The sequence below is a fragment of the Peromyscus maniculatus genome, chromosome 15, assembly GCF_049852395.1.
Source record: "Peromyscus maniculatus bairdii isolate BWxNUB_F1_BW_parent chromosome 15, HU_Pman_BW_mat_3.1, whole genome shotgun sequence".
Lineage (NCBI taxonomy): Eukaryota > Metazoa > Chordata > Mammalia > Rodentia > Cricetidae > Peromyscus > Peromyscus maniculatus.
The window spans coordinates 63,614,995-63,638,804 of NC_134866.1; the positions used below are offsets into that span (position 1 = coordinate 63,614,995).

The 23,810-nt window shown below is 36.4% G+C and overlaps 1 protein-coding gene across 5 annotated transcripts in view; it reads left to right on the forward strand.

Moving 5' to 3' along the window:
* Positions 1-23,810, forward strand: part of Tmem161b (transmembrane protein 161B) — an 87,606-nt gene that overhangs the window by 49,261 nt on the left and 14,535 nt on the right. For 4 of the 5 annotated variants that reach the window (XM_016006608.3, XM_042261746.2, XM_076552031.1 and 1 more), the window contains 3 exons: positions 782-865; positions 3,207-3,304; positions 11,094-11,250. In XM_016006608.3, the coding sequence (XP_015862094.2) occupies positions 782-865; positions 3,207-3,304; positions 11,094-11,250 (339 nt within the window). Of the gene's footprint in view, positions 1-781; positions 866-3,206; positions 3,305-11,093; positions 11,251-23,810 lie in introns of those variants that run through there. The other variant, XM_042261747.2, reaches the window with a different exon arrangement.

Sequence of the window (23,810 nt, forward strand, 5' to 3'; positions counted from 1 at the left end):
AGTGGCCTTGGGAAGGATTTAAATCTGCTCATGTATTTTGAGGAGGTGTCCGTTGTGGAAAAACAACCAAGTGAGCTCTGAGTGGTGGGTGAGAAGGATGTCCAAGGGAAGGCAGGATCAGAGAGTTTTGTGATAGTCATGCCGCAGAGGACTAAGTGGAGCTCAGGGTTGAAGTAAACTGTTTGCAGTAGAGTGGGAGAGTTTAAAGCGTTCGACCAACTGATGGTAAGATACACTAGTAAACTGAAGTGACTGGTAGATAGTGAGACCCCTCAGTAAGACATGAAAGTGAAGTGGTTGGTGTGGGGAGGATTAAATGAGGTGGATATTTTGTGTGGTAGAAAGGACAAAAAGAAAGACTTATAACTATGGGGAGCATTCAGTCAGCTCTTTTAAAGGTAACTATCACTTCATTTAAATGAAGGATGGTGGGGAATTAATGTGCCCATCACCTGCAGAGTTCGTGTCATTTCGTTTATGAAAGAGGAGGATGTTAGAAATCCATACAGCATGGCAGGGCCTGGCATCTAGTAATTGCATCTGGGTGTTGCCTGGGTTTGCCTCTAAGCTCTCTAAGGCTTGAGAGCATCTAGGTGTTGCCTGGGTCTGCCTCTGAGCTCTCTAAGGCCTAAGCAGCAGTGTCTGTTTGCATTACAGTTGCCACCTGATTATTTCCCACAATGTCTTCACAAATTCGAGACTCAGTCAATATTTGTAGAATAAATAAATAATCTGGTAAATTAAGCAATTTCTTTAAAAGGGCATTTTTTTCTTCCTTTAGTTTGAGGTGGTATCAACATCCTTCAGAAGAAGAACTGAGAATCCTGGCAGGGAAGCAGCAGAAAGGAAAGAGTAAAAAAGACAGGTAAGTTCCCTTGATGACTTCCAACGTGAACTGTTTAATGTCGTTTCTGCAGATACAGTTTGCGCTTTGATTGATTAAAGGAATGTGTATTAACTATGTTGTAAGTAGTTGATGAATTTCAGATCAGAACCCATGAAAATTCCAGTAAAATAGAAATTAGAATATAAGCACAAAATAATTGTTTTACTCAGAGTAACTTCATTCTTGAATAGTTAATATGTTTGACATCAGAACCCATGTAAATCTCAGTAAGTGAAAATAGTATGTAAATGCAAGACAGTTGTTTCACTCAAAAGTTGTTAACTTTACTCTTAAATTATGAAAATACCTTTTACATTTGTTTGCTTTGGTTGGTTAAGAGAAGAGCTGAAGTATTGTCCACAGGTCTTTCAAAGATGTCTTTTGGGAATCTCTGCTGCTCCTATTGCTAGACAGCATGCCACTGCCTTACATCGTGTTTCTTGGTAGATTGGCCTATTGACTTAGAGTCCGCATGCGCAGAAGAATAGAGCGAGCCCTGGCTTTGTAGGTTCCACTCATCACTGCACTGCTTCTCCTCAAGGTGCTAGCTACTAAGCAAGAACTCTATGTGGAGCATTAGTCCTCGGCCCAGCTCGTTATATGTCGTCTGTTTAATGTTTTAATTGTCTGCTGCCAGGCCTCATTGAATGAACCACAGTCACCTTGGTGAATTGGAGAGATTGAACATAGTCGTATTGAAGAACTTTTCTGCCATTAAAGTTGCATACCTGTATTTAATTCTGAGAAAGTCTGCCTTGATGTCCTCTCTACATTAGCTTTAGTTTCCTCAACTAGGGGTTGACTAAGTCTTTTCCCTTTTCACTTATTATAATAGACATTGAATTTCATTGGATTATTAATCACGCACCTTCCCCTTTGTAAATTTTAGTAGTTCTTTAATAAAATAATCTTAGCCAGTGTTATAGTTTCCAAAATATTTTATGTATAGGTGCAACTTAATATAGATAATCACCCTGGCTGGAGTGATGGCTCAGTGATTAAGAACACTGGCAGTTCTTGCAGAGGTCCCGGGTTCAATCCCTGACATCCACATGGCAGATCACAACCTGTAACTCCAGTTCGATTGGATATGAGTCCCTCTTCTGGTCTCCAAGAGCACTGCATGCATGTAGTACACAGATTCTGGCAGAAACACAATAAAAAAAAATTTTTTTTAAGTATCAAATAATTTCCCAAGTTGATATACTTAAGGACCAGAATTTTAATCCAGGTTAGTTTTTAGTTGCTTTTTTGTTTTCAACCACTAAAACTCTGATGGTAGCCATTGTTACCATGTCAGACAATTGTGGGATTTGTTTATGCAGTATATTATTCATTTGGTAAGTAAATATTTGGATTCTTTTTGCATGCCTTATAATCTGTTGTTTTCCTTTTTCAGGCTGAGTTTTGTGTAGCCCATGCTAGTAGCAGAGGAAGACCTTGAACTTGTGATCCTCCTGCTTCTAGTTCCCAATAACAGCCATGTATCACCATTCCTGGTTTCTGGCTACATCCTAGGATCAAACCCAGGAGTGTGGCAGTCTTCAGCTGCACTATATGCCCAGCCCTTACAGGAATTTCTCAGTGTTGTAATTACAGAGAGATGTAGTAGTGATGCTCTCCTCTTACTAACAGCAGTAACCATGATTTGATTTACTTACATGAAATTTGTCACCGAGATCCCCCCATTTTTATTTATTCAAGAGTAAATATAATGTTGAAAATAATCTTATTAAAGCTGGACTTGTTACTTTCTATATTTATATGATTGCCCTTAAAACTTAGATTTAGGAGTAACACAAGTACACTTAGAGATCTTTGCTGGCCTCCTCTATCTGTAAGTCTGTGTAGGAACCTCCAGTGGTTGCCTTTCATGTTTCTGAATTTCTTACGAACATTAATTTTAATATACTCACTCATCTCTGTCCTACATATAATTACAGCTGTGTTTGTGTGTACATCATTTCAAAGAGAATTTTATTTTCTCTTCCATTCCTTTAATATTGTGCCTACAAAAGAGATACTAGGTTGCTTTTGAATCTGCAAAAGAGAGTAGGAAAAATGGGTGTGAAATATTATACTAGCAAGCAAGGTTTTGTTTCCCTTGCTAGTTCAGGTCATTCTTCCTCTGGTCAATTACACAGTAACATAATTTACTTTTAGCATTTTGTAGTCTCCTTTGGAAAACTGTTTTTGAGTATCTGACCTCCTCCAGGGTGACATTAGAATGAAACTTAAAATCTCTTTTGCATTTAGAAGGGTATAAGCACTTGGATAACTAAGTAATTTGTTTTTTGTGTCACTTGTCTCATTTTTGCAGAAAATACAATGGTCACATTGAAAATAAGCCACTAACCATTCCAAAAGACATTGACCTTCATCTAGAAACCAAATCTGTTACAGAAGTAGATACTCTAGGTAAGGGAGTCCTGTACTTGTTCTGTTTACACCAATCTAATGGCAATGAACATCTTTTGTTTGTTTATGGGGTATACTTTGTGTATTTTTCTAATCATGAATTTATTGTCCAAAGCATGAAGTCTAACATGTAAGTTTCTCAAAATGAACTTCACAGCTCCAAATGACTTTACTCAAATGAAATTTTTCTTTTCTCTTTGTATGGTATTGTTTTTCCCAGTTCTGGAAAGCAGACACTTACTCATCTTTGTTACAGCTTCTGGTTATTAGGCAGGAATCACAGTCTTGCAATAATAATTCCCAAAACTTATTTCCTATAATAATCTACTTTCATAATGCACTTTAAACTACATTTGCATATTGAATTATCTAAAGTGTAGTAATTCAACTATTCTAATAGTGTTGGGTATTAAGATGTTGAAAAAAATTTATTCACAAATCACCTTTATCCACTGAGTATATCAAAATAAATAATTTACTTTTCCTTTTCAGTTTTTATAATAATGACTATAATGATTTTTAAGTTTACAATGAATTTTATATGAAGCTAATTGAATCCTAGAGGGGGAAGACATCTGAAGTGATGTTGTTTGTAAGGCTAGTTTTCAGACCTTATACATTCATATTACTTGAAGAGATCTTTAGAAATAAAGATTCCTTATTCACTGTAGTCAGTTTCTCTGGTCCTACCAGGCACCTGCAGTCCCCTGGCCCACTTACAAATAATCATTCAGAAGCATATATTAATTATAACTGCTCCGCCATTAGCTCAGGCTTATTACTGACTAGCTCTTACACTTGAATTAACCCATAATTCTTTTCTGTTTAGCCATGTGGCTTGGTACCTTTTCTCAGTTCTGCCTTGTCATCTTTGCTTCCTCTGTGTCTGACTGGCGACTCCTAACTCAGCCTTCCTGTTCCCAGCCTTCTTTTCATCTGCTTGCCCTGCCTATACTTCCTGCCTGGCTACTGGACAATCAGCATTTTATTTATCAACCAATCAAAGCAACACATTCACAGCATACAGAAAGACATTCCACAGCAATTCTTTTTAAAAATTCATTGACTCTAGAATAGGTTGTGGGAATTTGACTTCAAAAGTGAAACAAGTGATTTTGATTTATAATCAGATGTGAGAACCACTGGGTTACATGAAAAATGAGGAATTAACACATTAATCAGTACTTAAATTTAAAGAAATGTCATACTTTATATTCTAATCAGGGTTTCTCATCCTCTAAGTCCTCTAGTTCCTCCCCATTTCTCTACCCTCTCAGCTCTACACCCCCCCCCCCCGAAAATAAAACAAAACAACAAAAACCCAAACAAACCAGAATTAAAAAGATAAGTCATAAGAAACACACACACACTACCACCAGAAACCATAAAAACACAAAATCAGAAACCATAATAAACAAACAAAAGATAATTAAGACAAAAATGCCCAAAACTCTCTGAGACAAAAAGTTTGCAAATACTGTTGAATTTGTTTTGTGTTAGCCACCTATCACTTGGCAGGAGGCCTATCCTTAAATGTGTTTACTACACACAATGAGACTCTTAATTTTTCCTTTGCAAGCCAGTGTCAGTTGGAGATAGCTTCTTCATTAGGGATGGATTCCCATGTCCACTACCCTTTTTCAACATTGGGACTCCATCTGACTTAATCCTTTCCAGGTCCTGTGCATGTTGCCATAGTCTTTGTGAGTTCATATGTATATTAGTGTCAGTCTTGTTGTATCTGAAAGACACTATTCCCTTGGAGTCATCCATCACCTCTGGCTCTTACAATCTTTCTTCCTCCTCTTCCACATGACCTCCTGAACCTTGTAGGGTGGGGGGATTTGATAGACATCCCATTTAGGACTGACTCTTCTAAAGTATCTCACTCTCTGCATATTGTTCAATTGTGGGTCTCTGTTTTAATTCGTTCCCATCTACTACAAGAGGAAGCTTATCTGATTGATGATGGCCAATCAAGACAATGATCTATAGCAGAATGTTGTTAAGAATTATTTATTGTTATGTTTATTTAGCAGAACAATAGTATTTAATTTTTCCTTAGGCCCATGACCTATCCAGTCTTAGATTCTTAGCCACCTGAGCAGTGTCAGGCATAGGTTCCATCTGCTGGAGTGTGGCTTAATCCAATCAAAGAGTGATTGGTCACTCCTACAACATTTGTGCGATTATTGCATCATCAAATCATGCAGGCAGGTCATCATTGTAGACCACAGGGTTTGTAGTTGGGTTGATAGTTACCTTTCTCCTCTGGTAACGTGCAGGGTTCCTTCCAGTACCATGAACACTAGTCAAGAGAGGAAAGCTCTAGTTAGGCACTAGCTTGACATCTCCATGTTCAATGAGATATGCAAGTACTATCTTCAGCAATAAGGCCTTACTGTGAATTTGTTTTCATTTGGTGGCAAAAGATTTCTAGGTGGGGCATTGATATTGGTGACACAGTTATATTTTCTTCATGTATGTATACATGTTAGGAAGCTTCTATAGTTGTGGGCATCAATATGAACCCTCAACTGGTCCTTAGTGTTAGGTGTCTCTCCCAACATCCCCTTTAACCCCTTGAATCCATCCTCCTCCCCTTGTCTCTTCATAACCATACATTTCATTTCAGCTTCCTTGGGAGATCCTCCCCACCCTGCTAGCTTCTTATTCTTACGTAATCTCTGTGGTTATGGATTGTAGCATGCCAATTGAAGGCGTAAAAGCTAACATCCACATATAAGCAAATACCCTATTTTTCCTTCTGGGTCGGGATTACCTCTCTCTGAACAATTTTTCCTATTACCTGCAAATTTCATTAAGTTAACAGCTGAGTACTATTTCATTGTGAAAGGTACCACATTTTCATTATCCATTCATCAGGCGTCTAGGTTGTTTCCTGTTTCTGACTATTGTGAATAGAGTAGCACTGAACATGGTTGGACAAGTGTCTCTGTAATAAGATGTAGAATTCTTTAGGTAGATGCCTAAGAGTGATATAACTGGATCTTGAGGTCAATCTATTCTTAGCTTCCTGAAGAATTGCCATACTTATTTCCATAGTATCTGTACAAGTTTCCACTTCCAGCAGCTATGGATGATGTTCCCTTACCCTATGTTCTTGACAGCATGAGCTGTTACTTGTTTTATTGATCTTGGGCATTCTTATCTCCAAATAGTTTTGATTTGCGCTTCCCTGGTGATTAAGGATGTGGAACATTTCTTTGTGGTTCTTCTTTTATGAATTCTCTGTTTTAGATCTATACCACATTTTTAAATTGGGTTATTGTTTCTTGATGTCTAGTGTTTTTCCTTATATAATTAGGATATTAGCCCTCTATCAGATGTGTAGTTAGTAAAAATCTTTTCCCATTCTCTAGTCTGCCACTTTGTCTAAATGGTGGTGTCGTTTGCCATACAGAAACTTTTCAGTGTCACGAAGTCCCATTTATTAATTGTTCTTTCTGAATGTGCTATCAGAGTTCTGTTCAGAAAGCCTTTTCTTTTGTCAAGGAGTTCAAAACTATTCCCCACTTTCTCTTCTATCAGATTCCATGTACCTGGCCTTATGCTATAGTTGTGTTTTTGTGCAGGGTGATAAATAGAGATCTATTTCCATTCTTCTATAGGCAGCCATCCAGTTTGACCAGCTATCATTTGTTGAAGATGCTGTCTTTTTTATCATTGTATCAAAAATCAGGTGTCCATAGATGTATGGACTTCTGTGTGGCCTTCAGTTTGATTCCATTGATCAGTATGTCTATTTTTATAATAATACGATGATGCTTTTATTACTATAGCTCTGTAGTACGCCTTGACATAGGGTAAGCTGGTAGCTGTTCTTTAGTTTTCATATGAAACTAAAGTTTTTTTCTTCTCAATTTCTGTGAAGAATTGAATTAGAATTTTGATAGGGATTGCATTGAATCTGTAGATTAATTTTGGTAGGATGGCCACTTTCACTCTATTTCTACCAATCAATTGAGCATGGGATCCTTTCCATCTTCTGATCTTCAATTTCTTTTTTCAATATCTTGATTTATTATACAAGTATTTCACTTATTGGTTAGAGTTATCCTAAGTGTGTGTGTTTGGTTTTGCTTTTTGAGGTGAAAGGTACTGTTTCCTTGATTTCTTTCTGAATCAGTTTGTCGTTTGTATACTAATTTCTGTTAGTTTCATATCCTGCTATTTTGCTTAACGTGTTATCAGCTGTAGAAGTTTCCTGGTGGAGTTTTTAGGGTCATTTATGTATATAATAGTATCATCTGCCAATAAAGATACTTTGACTTCTTCCTTTTCTATTTTTATACCATTGATGGTCTTTGATTGTCTTACTGCTCTAGGTAAGACTTTAAGTACTATCTATTGAATAGGTATGAAGAGAGTAGACACCTTTGTCTTTTTCTTGGCTTTATTGGAAAGTCTTTGAGTTTCTCTGAGGTTAGGTAGATGATAGCTGTGGGCTTGTTGCAAATTGTCTTTATTATGTTGAGTTTTGACTTTTGAATCCCTAGTCTCTCCAGGACTTTTATAATGAGTGTTGGATTTTGTCAAAGGCCTTCTCTGCATTTAATGAGATGATCATGTGGTTTTTGTACTTAAGGATGCTTATTTGGTGGATTACATTTATCTGTTTACATATGTTGAACCATTCCTGCATTTCTGGGATAAAGTCTACTTGATCATAGTGGATGTTCTTTTTGATGTATTTTTTGATTTGGTTTGCAAGTATTTTAGTGAGTATTTTTTCATCTATGTATTCTTTCAGTTTCTATATTGGAGAATAATTTGAGGAGTCTTGATGTTAATTCTTTGAAGGTCTGCTAGTATACTATGCAAAATTAATCTAGCCCAGGGCTTTTGTTGGTGGGGAGACTTTCAATTACTGTTTCTATTTCACTAGTTGTTATGTAGGTATGTTTAAATTGTTAAATTGTCTGGTTTTGATTTAACTTTGTTAGATTGTATATATCAAGAAATGGATCTTTTTTTTTTTTTTTTTTAAGATTTTCCTGTTTGATAAAATACAGATTTTTACAGCCTGTCCTTATGATTCTCTGGATTTCCTAGATGTCTGTTGTGATGTCCCCCTTTCATCTCTGATTTTGGATAATTTGGATATTCTCTCTCCCTTTTAGTTAATTTCACTAAGGGCTTAAACAGTCTTAATGATTTTCTCAAACAACCAACTCTTCGTTTCATTGGTTCCTTTTGGTTGGTTGTTTCTATTTTATTGATTTCAGCCCTGCCTTTGGTTATTTCTTTCTGTCTACTCTTTTGGGGTGTTATTTCTTCTTTATGTTTTAGAACTGTGTTCTGTTAGTTGCTCGTGTGAGAGCTCTCCATTTTTTTTATGTAAGCATTTGTGCTCTATGAACTTTCTGCTTAGAACTACTCATCATAGATTTGGGTGTATTGTGTTTTTATTTTCATTCAGTTCTCAATGTTGTAATTTCCTTAATTTCTATCTTGTAACACATTTTAATCCCATACTGAGTTGGTCATTTTCTATGAGTGTGAGCTTTCTGCTGTTCCCATTGTTGATATCCAGCTTTAATCCTGATGGTCAGGTAGGATGTGGGGCATTATTTCAGTTCTCTTATATCTGTTGAAGCTTGTTTTGTGACCAGTATGTGGTCAGTTTTTGAGAAAGTTCCATGAGGTGCTGAGAAGATATAATCTTTTGTGTTTGGGTGAAATATTCTGCAAATATCTGTTAGGTCCAATTGATTTATAACATCAGTTAGTTCTAGCATTTCTCTGTTTAGTTTTCATCTAGGTGACCTGTCTGTTGGCGAGAGTGTGGTATTGAAGTTACCCACTATCACTGTTTGAGGGTCAGAATGTAATTTTAGTTGTGCTAGTGTTTCTTTTATGAACTTGGATTTGGGGCATCTTGGTGGATTTTCCTTTGTTGAGTTTATAGTGTTTCCTTATGTCTTCTGATTAGTTTTGGTTTGAGATCTATTTTGCCATATTAAAATGGCTACATTAGCTTAAACAGTACTTCAGATAATACATAAAGTTATTTTATAATTTGATTCTTCTTAGGACTAAGTCATACCAACTTCAACAAAACCATAGCAGATTTATCAAGCATCTTATATAAAATTATTTTATAATATAAAATAACATCAGAATCTTTATCAGTTGAGGATTGAGTATTAGTTGTATAAAATTTGTAAGTATCTATAGAGGAAACCTATAACCCGCAAAGAACTTTGTAAATCAATCTCATGAGCTCACTTAAACATTTAAGACTGATAACCATCCTTTTTCTTTTTGCTTTCTCATGTAACTTTCAAAACACCTTATTATTTTGATCAGCAGTTGTCACATTTGTTTTTATGAGTTCTGTATGTGTGTTTACTTGTGTAAAAGTGCTCACTAATTTCTGTATATTGTTGTTGTTTCTGATATCAGCTAATATTTATTGAAAAGTTAGCAGCTACTTAGTCAAACATTGTATGAATATTGTTACATTCAGAGGTCTCAGGGTAGGTATCTTTTTATTTGTTTTCTAAACTCATTTCTATAATATGAAGTAACTGGGTAATTAGATTCTGTATGTTAGAAAGCAAACCAATGAGAACTTGGCTCTTTTAACTTAAACAGTGCACTTAGGTGATGTGGCTTTAGCATATAGTTTCTTAACATATGATTTCCCATAGATAGTTTTGAGAAGTACTTACAAATAGTATTAGTTTAACAACTGGTTATTTAATATCAAGAACATTATTATTAACCAGAGTAGCAGTGACATGTTCCTTCTGAGTGTGTGTGTGTGTGTGTGTGTGTGTGTGTGTGTGTGTGTGTGTGTGTACTTTTGTGAATGCATGCACGTGTGTATGGCTATGCAGACAGGCTTGTCTGAACCTCTTCCTTTTTTTGGTATTTCTTATTGAACCAAGTGCCTCATACAAGCAAGCACTTTACAACTGAGCTCTCTGCCCTCTGTGGACTTCTTTTGACTCCCAGTTTTCTACTGAAGAGACATATATGGTTATACTATTAAATAGGAATAAAAGACATGATCATATTGGTTAATATATGGCTAAGCATATCACTTTTACTTTGGTTGCCTGTGTACATAATTGATAACTATCACACTCTAGAGGATATAAAACACACTATATATTTTGTAAAAAATTTAAATCAAATGAAATACTTAGAGCAATAGAATTACATGTACTGTCAGGGAATTTTATTTTGAATATAAGCACTGAATGATGGAATTACTTGTTGAAAGGCTGTGGTTTTATGTAAAATCAGCATTGTATCAGTTTTTCTTCTAAGAGAGAATGAGAAGAGTGTTTGTTCATTTACTGTTGTGTGCAGTAACTCACAAATTACTAGTCCTCCATCAGTGGTTAAAAGCAAAGTTTAAGTCTGAAATGAATGTAAACCTTTTGTATTTTAAACCAAGTTGTATTCATTGAAGTTAAGGTTAACATAGTTAGATACACCAAAAGAAAATTAGTCACATAATTTTTGTAAAAATAAGCTGACTGGTTAAGAAAACACCAGTATATTTGTATTCATGTTTTAACAGCAATTTAAATGATTTATAGTAATCAGTTCAGGGTTGTTTTCCTTACTTAATTTATGAACTATCAAAATTTAATGTTAAATGCTAAAATTTGACTCTCTTCTACATTTTTATATTTGCAAATTTTACAGTTCAAGTCTGCAAGTAGAATAAAGTGTAGCATACTTAAAGTTATATGGATAGATCCTCATGAGCTTCAATTAACTGAAACTTTTCTTGCCTTTTATTTTTCAGCGTTGCATTACTTTCCAGAATATCAGTGGCTGGTTGATTTCACAGTGGCTGCTACTGTTGTGTACTTAGTAACTGAAGTTTATTACAGTTTCGTGAAGCCTACACAGGAAATGAACATCAGCTTAGTCTGGTGCCTCCTGGTTCTGTCTTTTGCAATGTATCCTTCCAACCATCATTGGTGTTGTAAACTTACTTGGTTTTGAACTTAGACCATTAGACCTTGTGTTTAATGTTAAAAGATTTTGTCTGTTGCTAGAGAATTTTCCTTTGTTGAATTCTTCACAGAATTTTTAGGATATGTTAAATTTATTTATTCTTTGACAATTTCTTATGTATACAGTGTACCTTGATTATATTCAGTAGAAATTCTTTATGTAACTTCTTAAAATTTCAAAATGGCTGGGTAGTTTAAAAAGTTAAATGTAGAGAGATGTCACCTCATTCTATTTTTTATCCAAGTAGAATGTCAGAAAGGCCACAGACACTTTGACTTCTTTAAGGGGCCTTTTGTGCTGGTGGGAATGGAGGGAGGCTTTCCTCCCAGATGCTTAATTACTCTTTGATATCGGGACAATTCTCCCTAATAGAGATAACATTTTATTACGATTCGGTCGGTTTTGTGGTGCTACCTATGAAAATAATGTTTGTAGCAAAAAATATTTTATTACCTCACTTGAAAATGTATTTTTATATTATAGAAACTAAGCTTTCCCAGAGCGCTGGTACATGAGTAGATCAGTACATCATTTTCGTTTTATTTTCTATAGAACTATCCTTCTGGAGCCCTTGGTTGTTTATAAGCTACACAGTTGTGTTAGTGCATTACTTTATGTGTGCACGTGTGTGGGGAGAGAGCAAAGGACCTCTCTCAGGAGACGGTTTTCTCTACCGTTTTGCTCTCAAACTGAACTCGGGTCCTCAGGCTGGGTGTCTAGCACCTTCTGCTTGGCCATCCCCAGTTCTGTCTTCATACACTTTTACGTAGCTCTTGTCCTGGAACATTATTCATTGCTGTCTTCCTAAAAAAAAAAAAAAAAATCCATTTCTTTTTTTAGGTACCTTGATCTCTTCTTCCTTGACTCACTTTCTTTTTTGCAAGCATGAACTCTTCTGTGGTATCTTTAGAAAAGGTGGTTTTTGAAGTTTTGTGTGCCTTAAGCTGTCCTTATTGATTGATAATTTGACTTGGTAGAAAATTCAAAAATAGTTTTCTTCAGAATTCCGAAGTGTTGAAGAACTGGATGGCCTGTTGGCACTCACATTGTGCCGCCTCCTCCCACCTAAATACAGCCCTCACTCCGGGAACTTGTTTTCTTTGTTTTGGGGATTCTGAAATTTTGTCTTAAATCCTATGTTTACCCCTTAGATTATCAAAACAAAAAGTAGATAACTGTACTTTAGGGAAGAGCTGATCTTATTTTTGTAAAACTGCCAGTTTGGGAAATATATGTTCATGAGTTCTAGGAAGCTTTTATGTAATTATTTAATGAGTTTCTCTTCATTTAGAACACTTCAGGGATGCTTATTGCTGAGGAAGTAGAGTCTCCTATGTTAACATCTAGAATTGTCATCTGTCGTTCATGGCATGGTCATTATAATTTTAGATTTTCTAGGAGATACTCTTAACTTTCCCAACTATTTTATTATGGTTCTTGTTTACACTTTCTACTACAGTTGAAAATGTTCATGCGCTCTTCATTTTTACTCCTTCTGTGAAACTGCTTATTTTATGACTACATTATTTTGTGTGTTAAGATATTAATGATAAATATTCTTTATGGAATGCTTCTTTCTCTGCTTTAGTTACAGTTTATGCGTATATGGGAATGTATATGCTTCTTATGCAGATTATTTTATGTGGTGTAGCCATTAGTATATTACTACTAGAAACAAACACATACTTACAACATGCTACTCACATATTTTCTGTCATTTTTCATTTTATTTCCTGTTGCTTAGTTGATGGCAGCAATCACAATCTTTAGCTGAACTAGCTCTACTCCATTTAAGTCGTGTTCTTATGAGAGGTACCAAACAGTACCATCTTTCCACAGGGATGTTGGGGTGTTCTATGTGCTCCTAGTACAGAGTAGAGAAAATGGTAGAGTTTATAATCCAGGTCACTTTGTTTTAGCTTTGACTCTCTGTGAAGAGGTTAGGGAAGAAGAAAGAAGTAGAATTGTATGTATGACTACGTATGTCAGTTTTATTTAACATCGGGTGTGAAATAATATTCTACTGCAGTTATGCACATTCAGGAGACCAGAATTGCATGCCAAATGTCTAGATTCACAACAAAGAAGAGAGTTCTGGCAGGCTGTGCCTTTTCTAGCTATAACAACTGTTTTCAGCTTTAACTCCATACACTAAGTCTACTAGAAGTGACTTCTGTCTGGGATTTCTTTATTTCATTGTTGTATGTCCTACTTAGGAATCAAAATCAGGTCTCCATTGACTTCGTGGGGCAATAGTTCTGCTGAATTCCAAGCACATATATATTAATTGATTCAGAAAATCTCTGCAGTTGTTACTGGTTAAAGTAGTCCTCAAATTAGATACATGTACTTAATCAGCTTAGTGGATAGTCATGAGCCAATTGCTTTATTTCCATAATCATTTTGTTTCCTTTCTTTCTTCACCGTTTTGGCATACTTGCATAGGACAGCGGAAGTGGCTTCTGTAGTATCGTGAGAGTCCAGAAGTCTGAGAATGACATTGAATGTGTGATACTAAAGCTTGAGTGGTGGAACTTGGTAGGGTGCCACCTCTTGTCATCAGTTCTCTCTCTCCCTCCCTCCCTCTCTCTTTTTTGTTTTTGTTTTTGTTTTGTTTTTCCGAGACAGGGTTTCTCTGTGTAGCCCTGTCTGTCCTAGAACTCACTCTGTACACTAGGATGGCCTCAAACCCAGAGACCCACCAGCCTTTGCCTCCCGAGTGTTGTGATTAAAGGTGTGCACCACCACCTGTCAGTGCACTCTTAATCTCACACTGATCCTTAGCTCCCCTCCTCTCTGCATCTCTGAGCACCATCGGTGACCCAGTACTTGATGTTCAGTCCCCTTTTTTGCCACCTGTTAACAGTGTAAGGAAGACAGCTGTGAAGACTTGCAGCACAGGGAAGCAGCTGTAGTGACCGTCTTTACTTTGTGTGACATCTTAGAATTATGGGGAAATGTCTATTGATCTTATGATTATGAAGCATATTATCCTCATTTATGAATAAATGAAAAGTGAAAAGGTAAAATCATCATAGAAAAAGCCAGTGATCCTGTGATACAAATAAAACACTTTCTTGAGAATAAACTGTAGCACTCTGTAATGCTGAGTCAATTACATGAATATTAAGAAGAAAACTAGGCTGCAAAGAAGTCTAAGGCTTCTCAGTTAACACCTGTTGTGCTTGGCTAAAGAACTAAAGCATTAGTCACATTTCCACAGTATTTGTATTATACAGTGTCAAATGTGTAAGCTACAAAAGGCATTATACTTATTTTTAATTTGCCGTGATTGTGGACATGTAAATTTTTATAAAATCAAAAGTTGTAAATAGTTTTAGTGAAAATAAGTTCTAAGGTTTTCCGATTGAGTCAGTTTTCTTTCTAGACATGCAGAGGTATATAAATTAATGCTACCTTATTTGCTGTGGGAACTAGACAGCTATAGCAAAGAGGTACAACTCAGTTGCCATTTCTAAATCCCTTAAAAGGTTGCAAATTACTATATTCTTCGTCCGTACAAATGTTTCTGCCTTAAATTAATAGGGAAAGTGGAACTCTGAAGTAGATTGCTTTATATATCAAGTGTAGTGAGAAAAGAGAATTTTAATCTTAGCCAAGGTATTTATGTGAACTTGAGAACTTATAGCAGACATGTTTAAGCTTGTTTTGTATGTATGTGCAAATGTGGTGTACAAACACACATGTGAATGTCGGGACCACATGAGGGAGTCATTTCTCTCCACCCCCACGTTGGTTCTTGGGAATCAAATTCAAGGTTGTCAGGCTTGGCAGCAAATGCCTTTAAGAACTGAGTCAGCTTGCTAGCTCCAGGCTTGTTTCTTTAACATTTACAGGCCTTTTGTGACAGGAGTCCTTTCAGGGTACGAAGATTTCTGGTCAGAACCTAAGAATGAAAGAGGGGAGCTGAATCTGAGTAATAGGACCTTCTTTCTGTCTATTGATTGACAGTTAGTATGACTTTCTCCGCTTAGCTGGGAAGTGATCATTTTCTTTCTGAAACTAAAAATTCAAGGGTGGCCTTTTTTGTTTTATCTTAACCAGAACTCTGGTCGTTTTTTGTTTTGCACATAAAGCTCGTATTTATTGCTTTCAGATTGAGCTTGGCTGACTGTAAGCTTATTTTGTGACATAGTTTAAAACATGCATGCTAATTTTTCTAACATCTGGGAGAATTTTATGTTTTTTTTAAAGTAATAATTAAGCCTGCACATCTAAAATTACAAATAAATTTTAAGGTAATGTTATAAAGTTTTTGTACCATTGAATAGGAACGATTGTCTTTAAAAGGTTTTTATTAGATAAGTCATAAGAGTGAACATGCTTATTGTTAGCTTAAATGAAAACCTGTAATAGAATTTTAATACTGTTTCTAGAGTTTAGTTTGTCTGTTGTTTTGTAGTGTAGAATGAAAAGTGTAATGTGTTTCAAGTATTTTAGTTGCCTTTCCACCAAGAAAAATAGATGTGGGAAGCTTAATCATTTGAATGGGTTGGAGAGGACTAGCATTTTTTTATAAGTCACAGGAAAAAAAAAAAAAAATATATATATATATATATATGTATATATATATATATATAATCTCTCTTTCCATAGTTGAACACATTTCAATTTATATGAAAATCACTTAAGTAGAAACATAATCATATTTTTAAAAATAATCTCAAATTTGTGAGAAATGATGAAGAATATGTTATGCTTATTCATTAAAATATTAATCACATTTGCATTTTGAGTAATATTTCTTCTTAGAATATAGTCTCCCTTTTTGTTGTATTTGAATGAATTTAACTGTCACTTTATTAGGTATTGCTGCACAGGCCAGAATTAAGTATTTGATAATCACAATCACAGTATGCTTTGTTTCTTCCATTCCAAAAAAAAAAAAAAAGTGGTAAAATATATTTGATTTCAGTATATTATTAACAAAAGCCATGTTTTCTTGATACGAGAATTGGCCCTTTTTAAAATGTGTATTTGTCTCTAGGTGAGTGTATGCTGTGAAGGCACAGGTTCAGAAGTAGGTAGCTGATCCCTTGGAGCTGGAGGTAGAAGTGGTTTTGCCCTGCTTGGTGTGGGTACTGGGAGCTGAACTCAGATCCTTTACAAGGGCAATAAGCACTTTGAACCACTGAGCAATTTCTTCAGTCCAGAGAATCGGGTCTTTAAGACAGTGAATCAGTTGAGCTGACTCCAAATAGTATCCCAGAGTGCTGAGATTAGAGATGATGTAATAGTTCTAAAGTTTGCACACATCTCCATGCAGATTTTAAATCTGCCCTCTTCTGTTTTCTGTTTTATCTTCCATTTTGCTGTTTCTTCTCACTTTTAAAAATCAGCATATGTTCGAAATCAGTGAGATGTCTTAGTGGGTAAAAGCACTTGCTGCTCCAGTCTGACATCTGTGTCCACCCTTGAAACCACGTCAAGTGGAGGGAGAGAGCCAACTCCACACAGGTGCCCTCTGGCCTCCACACACGTGGTGCATGCATATGGCTCCTTCTCCCACACACACTTCATACATGCAATCATAGTCAAATCTCTGTATTTCTAAATGAGAGGTTACAGTTCCAATAATTTATCTGTTATGGCATGTGAAGATTTTCTTCTCCTGACCAGTGAATGTAGCTTTGTGTTTTGGTTTGTTTTAAGACAGGGTCAATTTGTTTGTCACAAGCTATCTTAGAACTCAAAATTCTTCTGCATCAACCTCAGGCATGTGCTGCTATGGCCAGAGAGAATTTCTTTTTCTCACAATATACTATTCCCTCTATTTTTCCTTTTTAATATTACTAGTACACTTTGTATAACTTTGGTGAAATCAGTAGTCAGATTTTTTTTTATACCTAAGTATTCATAGTGAGCATTTTAAGGCACTGTGGTTTCATTTGTAATTTTTTCATAAATTACTACTCTTTGTAAAATTTTACTTATTCTTTGCATTTCTTAGTAATTCCATTAGCTTTTCAGTAATGGCCTACTAGGTCACTTATAACTGAATTACTTTCTTTTTGCTTTGGCTTTATTGGGATTATTTGCCTTTCAGACCAACTAAGTAACTGTTATCTTGGGGCTTAGTTTTGTGGGTTTCATAAGAATTTCCTGTTCCCTTCTCCCAATCTTAACTTCCCATTTTCCGAATTCATTGTTTTTCTTGGTTTGTTCAAATGGTTGGATGGAACTTCCAGCCATAGCACGGACAGTGACTGGTTTTGGACTTAGTGATTTTGAAGCTGCCTTACTTTGTGCTGCCATTCGATTGGGTGTAGAGTTCTGGGTTTTCAATATTTCTCCAGTGTTTCAAATATAATTCCACTATCCATAACTTTCAGAGATACCATTGAGAGTAACATTCTTGTCGTGATATACATATGGCTTACATTGCCCCCTCTCCTCCTCCCTTAGGAAACAGTGATTATTAACTGGTTTGTCCCACTTCTGTAAGCTCGTCAACACATACTTTGATTGAGCTCTTACTTCCTTGGGCTAGGCTTCTTGAAGACTCCTCAACTTTGTAAATTTCGGTTTGGAAACTGTTTTATTGTGCCTTTGACATCCTCAAGGCCCCACTCTTACCCCCCCCCCCCACCGTACGTGTAAGTGCATATAATTCCTTTTGTCTCTTGTTAGATAGATAATGTACCTCATGCATTGATACTCTTTGTTTTGCTTGATGAAACTTTCTCTTTTTTTGTTTATTGTATGTTTAATTTTATTAGCTAATCACTTTTCATAACATTTTGTTCTTTGAAAAATGCATTTACCTTTACATAGCTAATATGAAATATATGTGTTTGTGTATGTGTACAGAAACATGCATAACTTACATATTTGAAATGTTTTATGTGGCTGCCTGCATTTTTTTACCAAGTTAATTTTCCTCATTGATAATTGTGTCTTTGATTTAATATAATATAGTTCTATATAAATAAACAGGGCCTACATTCACAGTTTGTTTTGTATAGCTCTAGGGCAAAGGATAGTTGATTAACTTTTTTTTTTTTTTTTAAGGATTCAGGGTAGGGAAAAGGATACAAAATTTATATACAGAATTAGACTATATATGTTGCTTACAAAGCCCAAAGCATTTACTATTTGAAATTTTTTGATCTCTGCCTTAATATCTAAGGCTTCCTTTCCTATTTAAAAGTGAGAGACTGAACTTGAAGAGGAAGAATGGAAGTTCTGTATGTAAGTAGGGTTTGGGACTTTCACTGAGGAATAATTTAGTAATATTGAAGCTCATCTTATGAAAAGGCCATGATGTCATTTACTGTCCTTTGGAGTGATTTGGTTTCTGTAGTCCTCAGTCTCCTGCCTGCATGTGTACAAACTGTTTCCAAGGGGGAGCAGGGTCAAGTCTCCTTTTCCTTTTGGTTCCTTTAAGGTTGTGTGAACACAACACATCCTGTGTAAACCACACTTGAAAGTTTGCTCTTTATTGGGGCTAGTAATATGTGTTACAGTATTCCAGGGAGCTGGTCAGTTAGAGCTACTAGTCATTGTGTGGTCACAGGGCAGTATTTCTTAGCTGCAGTAGTCAGTAGATTAGGGGTAGTCCATGCATTTTTTTAGTTTGAATATTTTCAGCTTATTGTGGGTTTATCAGTATGCACCTTTCACTAAAGTTGAGCATCTTTGGTATCTTTGACTATCATTTAATCGTTCTGTTTTTTAGTATACTGACCTAATCTAAAGGGTGTTTGCCTCAAGTCCATTTCTTCACAGGCAGTCTCTAGTTTTAGAGTCACAGTGGGGTTAGTTCCCTGCTTGCACAGGAAGGCAATAGGAATAGAGTTTTAACTGCTCTCCATCATAGAGAGAGGTCAGCTCACCTCTATTTTTAGCTCACAGCATGACATACTTTGTGGAATCTTTTACCGCTTGAAATTTCATGGGAAAGGTTAAAAAGTTGAATCATTATGTGATCTGTCAGTCCATGAATACATTCCCTTTTCCTTCCTGTTATCAGTGTTCAGCTGTTAATTCAGGTGTCTAGAAAACATTGAAGTTGCTGAGACTAGAAAGAATCTCTGATTTTCAAACTAGACCTTTAAGGTCTTGAATATAGTGGCTGTACTTTACAGGTGAGGAAATAGAAACACAGAGAGGTTAATGTAGAAGGTCACATGGCAAAAGTAGAACCAAGACACTGTAGAGCAAAAGAATGCTCTTTACAGCTTTGTCACACAGCAGTCCTCAGCATGTGACTGCATAGTGCATGCATTGTAGAAGTAAGTGCGGTCATCCATTCAGAAGAGAGCGCTGAAGGATGTAGGGCTTTCACTTCAGTCTTTGATTAGGGAGATGGAAGGGAAGAGGACAGTCCAGATTATAGATTATGATCAAGACAGTGGATGGATTACATCTGGAAGATGGTAGATTTTAATTCAAGAGGAGGTTTGGGGATTATTATTATAAGAAAACTTGAAGATGTGAATTAATAACCCAGATCATAGCATTACATTGCAGAATATTTTATGTGTACTTTATAGCAAGTTCTGAGGAGGGTTTATTCTAATCTGGTAGAAGTAAGTATTTCTTATAATTTGTCTAGTATGCAGTATGAATTAAGTCAGGAATTATTATGTTTTAGGCATTTGTGGTATGGGATTATATTAATAGATAAATTCTGAAGGCAAGGTCATACTTAATGCTGGGTCATGTTATATCTAGTATATTTTGTAATGTATTCAGATCTATAGCATTAGATGTCGTCTTTGGAAATGTCACTCTGGTCATTTCACATCATTTTGGCTAAAGACTTTTTTTTTTTTTTTTTTTTTGTCAGTAGAGGAGTTGAAAATTGTCTCTGGAAATTCTAGTTCCTGTTTTCAATAAAATGAAACAGTGTTTTTCAAACCAGGGGTTAGGCTCCTGAGGCATTAAAAGATGGCAAAACTGTATCTTGGAAGTAGTTCAGGTGTGGTTTGGGAGATTTTATATTCTGTGATTTTTACCTTTATTCTCTTTTCCTGTATATTCCAATATAATGTCAAAGAGAAGGAGTTGTAGTATTTGGTTCTAGTAAAAGAAACCAATGGGTTTACTTCTCTAGTTTTATTTTAGAAAAGATAAATAAGGGAAACACGTGGCTTAGAGTAATGTGGAAGAAATAGAGAATAATTTGAACATCTGTGTTCTAGAATCCTACCATTGCTCTCAAAAAGTGCTTTTAGTTATATGGATTCTGACTAGTATGTTAAGTAGGTGAAGAGTATTTAATGTGTTAATTAGATAAAGTTTTTTTAAGACTTAAACATGTTTCCTAATTTGTCATTGTGGTTGCTTTCTCTTTAACTTGATACTCAAATTCTTAACTTTTAAAGAGAAAATTATGATTTGTATAGATAAAGTTTCAATAGTCTTAAGTGCTGAAGTTTTTTTTCTTGTCTGTTTGCTTCCAACTTTTCCATCATGTTGGCTTTCATTTCTATTACTAGGTAGTTAATAATGCCTTAAAATGCATAGTTTAAAACTAGTTGTGTATGAGACTATATATATGTATGTATGTATGTGTATACATATATATATGTACACACACACACACACAAATATATACATACTAGTTTCCTGTGAGAAACTAGAAAGTCTAAACAGAGAAAGCTTACTCTACAGTTCTCCTTTACTAACCGAGTAAAATAAATCCAAATTACAGCATGTTTAGAATTTGTTAACTCCGAGATCAAGACTCCAAAATCTTAGACCATGCAAGGTGGTTTAAAATTTAGATGAATACATTTGGCCTTTCTTTTCTCTGATACACAGCTAGTTGACTCCAGGCTGCATCCTGTTGTTTCATTACAAGCCATGTCTACTTTAGATGTGTCTGTAGATTTGGCAGTGCTAGGAATTGAGCCCAGAGCCCCGTAGGTGCCACCCAGACTCTGCCACTGAGCTGTAAGACTGACTTTGCAGCAGTGTTAGGGCGAGCACTGCCTATGGTGTCATGGGCTAGCCACATTCTGCTTCCTTCCTTTTCTTTTTCTTTCCTTCTCTCCCTTCCTTCTAGAATTTCATACATGTATACAATGAAATATGATCATATCCTTCCCCCACCTTCCCCATGCAACTCCTCCTGACCCCTTTTTCCAACGTGTTTCCCCCCACACTTCATGTTCTCTCTCTTTTTAAAAACAACCTATGGGACCAATAAATGTTGCCCATGTGTGTCTAGGCATAGGACCATCCATTAGAGCCTGGATCTCAGAGGCTACTTCCTCAGGGTAGAGTGATTCTTCCTTCTCCAGTATCTGTGAACTGCCAAGAGCCTTTCAGTAGGAGTGGAGCTTTAAAAGACCCTCCCTTGTGTATGCTAGAATTTTGGCTGGCTTGAGATGGTGCACTTGGTGTACAGATCTGGGAGTTTGTGCTTGTGATAGCCAGGCCATATCCAGAAGACAGCAGTTCACAGCATTCCTCTCCATCCTTCAGCTCTTTCCTTCCACCTCCTGTTCACAGCCTTTAGAGGTGTGCGGGGAGGGTCTGTTGGTGTCCCAATTGGGGCTGAGCAGTCAGTCATTTATTCTTAGCTCTTTGATCAGTTAGGAGTTTGTGCTTCCTGCTCTAAAAAGAAGCCTCTCTCACCAAGGTTGAAAGTAACATAAATCTATAGGTATAAACATGCTTAGGAGGCTTTTGACAATAGGACCATTTCATAACATAATATCAGGGTCCACCTTAGGGTCTGTTACCTCTGCAGCTATGAGATTACAATACCAGGAAGATTTCCTAGGGAGCAGGCCTCAACTCCAATCAAAATGCAGGAAGTTAGACTGTTGCATCAGTGGGCACATAAAACTTGACAGATTGATGCAGCATGCAAGGTCCAGCTCTGAGTAAGAACATTGATCTCCTTTCTCCTGTAGTAGCACTTTCTAGCACTGTAAAGACTAGTTTCCCGGGAGGAGGTTTCTTGTTTGGTCTGAGATTGATTTCTTTATGGCCTGTAGCCCAAGTATGTGGTGTCTTCCACAGTAGGATTTTCCCATGTATCTGTGATAGGTAATCAAGTATAGTGTCAATAGCCTCTGTTGGTTTTCGAGACCTCTTGGGCTTCCCTAACTAGTAACTCAGATGGAGGCATCCATATGCCTTGCATTATGATTTTCATTTAATAGCCTGTGTCTTCTGGGAATGGCATTGTCCATCTCTGCAGGGTCCTTCTGCCCAGACTACTGTTTGGAAATGAGCTTGCTAAGTGAGTAGGTTTCTGTAGTGCTTATTATACAATGCCAGTGTTGGTTAACCCACCGGCTGTGTTCTTTCCTCCTGCCCATTCTCCTACCCACACCCCCACTTCTTTAGCTTTCCAAACTTCTTTCTTTCATTTCACATGTATTTTAATATTTAACAGGGTTCCATTTATTTTATCATATACCCTTCCTTGAATGCCCATTCCTACAGCTCTCTACTTTCTTTTTACCTATAATCTGCTCTCCTCTCTCCTTCAATGCATCCCTCCATGGCACCTTTTTAATTACTGGCTTCATGTTAAATACACAAAAGTTTACAACTAGGATACAGATATGAGGGAATTAGAGGCATTTATGCTTTGGGGCCTGAGATACTAGTTTTCCAGTTCTGTTCTTTTATCTGCAGATTTATTTTGTTGTTGTTTGTACCTGAACAGCATTCCACTGTGTATATGTACCACATTTTCCTTATCTATTTATCAGTTCATATTTTCTGTCATTTTGCTATTGTCAGTAGAGGAGCAGTGTGTAGCAGGCTTTCTTTTGGGCCACCAACCAGCTCCCAAATCATGACACGGAGACTTACAAATGCTCAGCCTTAGGTAGGCTCATTTCTTGCCAGCTCTTATAACTTAATTTAACCTGTTTCTCTTCATCTATGTTTTGCCTCACTGCTTCTCATTCTGTATGTTCTACTCCATGTTCTGGTTGGCAGCTGCCTGGCAGGCTGGCCCTGAGCATCTCCCTCTTTTTCTCTCTCGTTCTCTTCTTTTCCTTCTATTCAAGCCTCAAGCCAAGATTCCTCCTCCTACTTACTATCCTAAATGATAACTTATTATACACTAGCATTGTATAATAAAGCATTACAGAAACCTGCTCATTTAGGTTAGTAAAATAGCCCCACCTATCCCTCTACTGCCTAGCTATTGGCCATTTGGCTTTTTATTAGACCAATCAGGTGCTGTAGGCAGGCAGAGCAACATGTCTTTACATTATTAAACAAATACAGCATAAACAAATGTAACACATCTTTGCCTAGTTAAAGTAACATTCCACAACAGCAGTGAACATGGATGTACAGGTGTCTCTCTGGGGTAAAATATTAAGTCCTTTTAATGTGTGCCCAGGAATGAGTGGTATATATATGTCATATGGCAGTTTTATATAGAACTTCCTGAGATACCTCCAGACTGATTTCCACTAGTTTATACTTCCACCAGCAGTATGTAAAAATTACCCTCTTGCCACATCCATGCAAGCATTTGTTGTCATTTGTATTACTGGAG